This window comes from Colias eurytheme, chromosome 16 (genome assembly GCF_061535395.1).
Source record: "Colias eurytheme isolate Ceu_HAF_F1 chromosome 16, ilColEury1 Martin Lab GWU primary, whole genome shotgun sequence".
NCBI lineage: Eukaryota > Metazoa > Arthropoda > Insecta > Lepidoptera > Pieridae > Colias > Colias eurytheme.
The window spans coordinates 4,747,384-4,752,628 of record NC_142995.1 but is presented as its reverse complement, the minus strand read 5'-3'; the positions used below and the strand labels follow the sequence as shown (position 1 = coordinate 4,752,628).

At 33.4% G+C, this 5,245-nt stretch overlaps 1 protein-coding gene across 1 annotated transcript; it reads right to left on the bottom strand.

The window, feature by feature from the left end:
* Positions 1-23: 23 nt before the first annotated feature.
* LOC149901743 (ring canal kelch protein-like) lies at positions 24-1,777 on the bottom strand. The gene has a single exon (XM_090110711.1). It carries the CDS (start codon positions 1,707-1,709, stop codon positions 834-836), a length of 876 nt encoding a protein of 291 aa, XP_089966837.1. The 5' UTR covers positions 1,710-1,777; the 3' UTR covers positions 24-833.
* Positions 1,778-5,245: the final 3,468 nt, after the last annotated feature.

Genomic DNA, 5,245 nt, shown 5'->3' with positions numbered 1-5,245 from the left:
TAAAAATATGTTAGCATGTTATTTATTGTTTTATTTACTAGACCTAGAATATCCTTACCTAATTACACATTATTATTAAACTCCCTTACATAAACTTTGTTACTTAATTATAATAAGTATGTACTTAGTAATATTTGCTCAATACTATATTTGCTTATTTATTTATTTTATTACTATAATGGAAATGTAATCAAAATTCAATCATAACCAATTTAAATTATATTTATTGTGTTATATCATTCTGATACAATTAAAAATATGCTCACACTTTTCTTTCCACTTTACCCATACTACGTGACCAAGCCAACTAGACCCTTTTCAACTGTGACGTCACCCGCCCATGTCTCGGGTACAGATAGCAAAAAATATATATTAATAATATCACTGTTCGCTCTCCGCTATGAATAGTCTTATTTTTCGCCATTTCGAGGGCTGTCTATGAATAACAACACAGTAAAAACTTAAACAAATAACAACAAAAAACTTAACAGACAGCAACAAGCTTTAACGATTAATAATAAAAAGTACAGAAATAACTAGCGATGCGAAACGTACGAATGCGTCGATGCTGCGAACCGTACTAAGGCGAACGCGGTACCTGAGGCGGTAAGCGGGCGGGGAGGCCGCATTCCACCCGAGCGTCTAGTTGGCTTGGTCGAATAATACATTAAATACATAAGACGTTTAAAGTTTGGGTCCATGGTACAAAAATGAGATAATTATGAATTTATTCTTACCTATATGAAAATATATAATTCTACTGCAATAACTATAACAATTAAACAAAAAACATACATAATATGTGTTTTCTCATGAAAGAAATAAAATCAGACCTATATTATTTTATTTTTAATCTCACTCATAAAATGTTCTCTCATATCTTCAATACTGACCGCCCCACTCTTTACAGACTCCATTATTGCAATTAAAAGTCTTGTCATCTTATGTTTTGCAGCAAACGCTAGCAAATTACATGCATTTTCAGCTGTTAGACAGTTCACCAGCCTATACACACATAATTCTTCTAAATCTGGCATCATATAATAAGAAGCAAGAAGGAGCAAATGTTCCAAACCAGTGTCAGGTAAAGAATGCAAATATAAATAGTCTTTAAAAGCTTCCAGTGTGGTTTTGGACGTGCCGGGCACATCTACAAAGCCTTCAGTGCTCTCCTTCCAAGTGCCACCTAACATCCTATGTAAAACTGGACTGGAAGCGGCAAGTACAGCTTTATGCATGTGTACTGATCCATCTTCACCTCTTAACTCAAAATCAATCAAATCTCTGTCCTTATGCAGAGATGCAAAGGCACTAGCAGGCGGTAGAATGTCCATTACAATTGAAACATCAACGGTATATGATCTACCTTCCTTGTTATCATGAATTAAATGCCAATATCCATCGTCGCTTATAAAATTTGTGTTCATAATTTCCAATGCACGGCTGGTGAGTTCGATATTGTATTTAAAATTATCCTCTTCTCGCCGTTTTACGAATTTTATGAAAATCAAATTATTGTATTCAAATCCAGCCGAGTAGCCGTTAATTACTTTTTTAACACCTATATATACTAATTTTAATTGGAAGACACCTAGGCCACTGATTATGTACTTAGGACTTTCGAAAGTAACTGAACCAATATAATTATTGTTGACAACTATTTCAACTTGAAGGGTATTACCTCGTTGTACTAAGTTTTTACATTCCATGTTAAATATTATGTTCGATGAAGAGCGACGAATGTTGATAAACGTGTGGATACTGGATAAACGGCTGTGATAAGCATCGAGATATACATTCTATCTCGATGGTGATAAGTGATTATGATTTATGCCGAACGCAAAGAGTAAGTTATAATCACACAACTTACGCAGAATGCAATATTCAATGAAGTGTGCACCTGTGGTGTGCACCACAGAGCGTGTGCACTACTATATTACTTGCTCAGTTTCCTGTGCACACCGCACAGGACGTAGAAAGAGGAAAGCACAGGACAAAGCACAGGAGGCAAGTGTGTACTCATATGGTACTCGTGTGGTACTCATCGAGAACCACAGATAACTATATATTAGTCGAGAACTATATAATAGTTCAAACTTCAAAGAGAATTTAAATCACTACGTTCTAATGCTACGGCCACACTACCTCACCGTCTACCGGGCTGTTTCCGCAATAATTATGGGCTATGGCATTAAATTACCGTCTAAATTACTGCATGAACTGTACACTACAGTTTACCTAGATATGTCGGTAATTATTGGAATTTACCGCAGCAAAAAAAATATTAGTTAATAATTAATATATAATATGGTTTCTGTAATAATTCATCAAGGATTCTTTCTTTTTAAAAAGGATTTTTTCTTTTTCAAATCATCTATTTTACTTGGAAATGATAAATTTTGTTTGATCTGACGCCACGCATCATTGTGTACACTGCGATGTTTATAGTTCTTCTGTTGGGTATCCCCAAGATCCCAAAGAGAAGAATTCCAAGAATTCCAAAAATTTGCGCCATCGAGCGCTTTTTCATTTGACCACTCCATGTCGGTCGATACGTGCGTCGCCGGTGAGCTCATATTGCACACTGGACAAACGGTAGTGTGGCCGCATAGGTAATCTTCTTTGATGTGCGAAAGAATACCGCCGCCGGAGCTATTGCCTACCGCCATTTGTTATATTGATTGGCATTGTAGAATTATGGCCATAAGTCGTGGTTACACCTAGGTGTTGTTAAAGTTGTGGCAATAATTATTGGCATATCACGGTAGTGTGGCCGTAGTATAAGGGCTCGGAGCAATTAACTAGCCTGGAGAAGTAACAATTAATTGAACGTTTCTTATATAGTGGCTCTCTTTTATTCAATACCCTTATTAATGCGATAGAAAGAGACAACACACTATTATCTGCTTGGCATTCAAATCCACATGTAGCCTCTTTTTGTTCTAAAAAGGTAGTGCTTGACACTTTATCGAATACTAAAATATCGATAAATAAAAAAATTAAGATATAAAATTGCTTGAAGATAATTTAAGATTCGTTTAATTTTGAATTATGGATAGGTAATTCCAAATTTTAAGATTCTTTTAATTTGGAATTATTCATTTACGATGCGTATTGACTGCCTTGCATTGTATGGTAGTGGTATTTATAAAAAATATTATTAGACCTATTTCGGTTTAGGTTGTTTTTATGGTTTCATAAAAAGGTACGTATTTTTTCCTGTTTTCATAGATTCATTCATAGAATTATACCTACGGAACCCTTACCCTACTAATATTATAAAAGCAAAAATATATAAGAACTAGAGGTCCGCCCCGGCTTCGCCCGTGGTACATATTTCGCAATAAAAGGTAGCCTATGTCCTTTCTCGGGTATCAAAATATCTCCATACCAAATTTCATGCAAATTGGTTCAGTAGTTTAGGCGTGATTGAGTAACAGACAGACAGACAGAGTTACTTTCGCATTTATAATATTAGTATGGATGGACATTTGATACTCTTTCACGTAAAAACTACTATTAGGCATGACGACAGTATCCATAAATGATCGAATTAGTGTTTTTAAGGGAAAATTTATAATAAATAAATTAAAAATAGTCACTCAGAAATAGTAAAAACATTAAGATTAATGAGATTATCAATAAAATAAAACATTGAAATTCTGCAGTCGGCCATCTTGACTGAAACACGCGTGACGTCACGTCTATGTAAACAGCTTCGCGTCAGGTATATTTTGTTGTTATGAATATGTTGAGAATGCGCATTTTTATTTATTTTCTATTTTTTAACGTATGCTTTATCGACTCAGAACAGAAATATAATTGCGAATTCACGAATATGTGGTTCGGGTTTCTCTCCGTCCAATTTATACAATCATTTCATATTATTTTCTCTTTAATACTTTTTTTGGGTATTATTTTTATGTTGATTCACATTGCAATACTGCACACCACTTATAAACTTTGAAATTAGATTCTATAATACTTAATAATTAAATATTTGTTTAATTTTGCTTCGCTATGCATACAGATAATTACGTATTTACGTAATAGTGACGTCACGCCTACGCCATGACACCTGTGAGCTGTTTTGGCACAGTTAATAAATATTTTTTGAAAAATAGCTTTTATCTTCGTTAAATTTAAGTATATTAGCGAAATATAGGGTTTTTCTTGTTTAATAAACGTATACACACATTACGCAAGAGGTTTTGAAAATCTTTCGTCATGCCTATTATATAGTTTAAACATCAGAATAACATATAGGCTACAATTTACCGCGGGAAAATAACTCATTCCCACAGGAAAAAATTGGTAAAAGTTTAAAATAAATTGCTTCAAATAAAACAAATACACATTTATTTTTTTAACAACATTTTATTTCGACACTTAATTACCAAATTACAATATTTATTATTTAAAATAGATGCCACCTTAAACTTGTCGCACAGCATCTCTGCAAAGCACTTTACTTTTCTTCCCGTCTGATTAGAAATGATTTGAAGAAGGCCGAGAATGTTTTGAAGGCTTCCAATTTTCCCTGTGCTATAGCTTTAACCCAAACATCTTTTAATTGTTCTCAAGCCCGAAACCTGCAAATAACAATAAAATCCATACTTACATAACTTTTTTCTCCTAACCTATTTGATTTAAAGCAGTCATTGTCAAAGTACCTTAGCAAAGTACGTATATTTGAATATTTCGTTTCTATTAAAGTATCGATAATTGCACAACACTATGGAAGTAATATTTTGCATTTTCTCTCAAAAATAAGCTAATTATGATTTCATTTAAATGATCAAGGGTAGATAAAACATAGATGATTTAGAAAATAACGCAAATTCACTGATTTATAATACAATTAGCCAAAAATTGATCAAAATCACTAACCTGTGAAATGACAAATTTCTATCTTCGTCCGATTTCACATTACTACGGATTTTACAGCCGTAAGCAACACAAGCCATGTTATCTTTAGTTAATTGTCTTTTCATAAAATAACAAATTAAACTAAAACACTCGTTTTTCACTTCAAACAAAATAATTAAAATAACCAAGCGATGATCACCAGACTGGTGATCAAAACAAATTGAAATGGGCCATGTCATTTCAAACTGTCGAACTGACATATATCTGTTCTCTTTTTTCGCATGACATTTTGCCATAAGCCAAAAAGGCCAAACTAGTGCTTTATTGTTCAATTAATTGTTACTTCTCCAGGCTTGATAATTGCTCCGAGTATAAG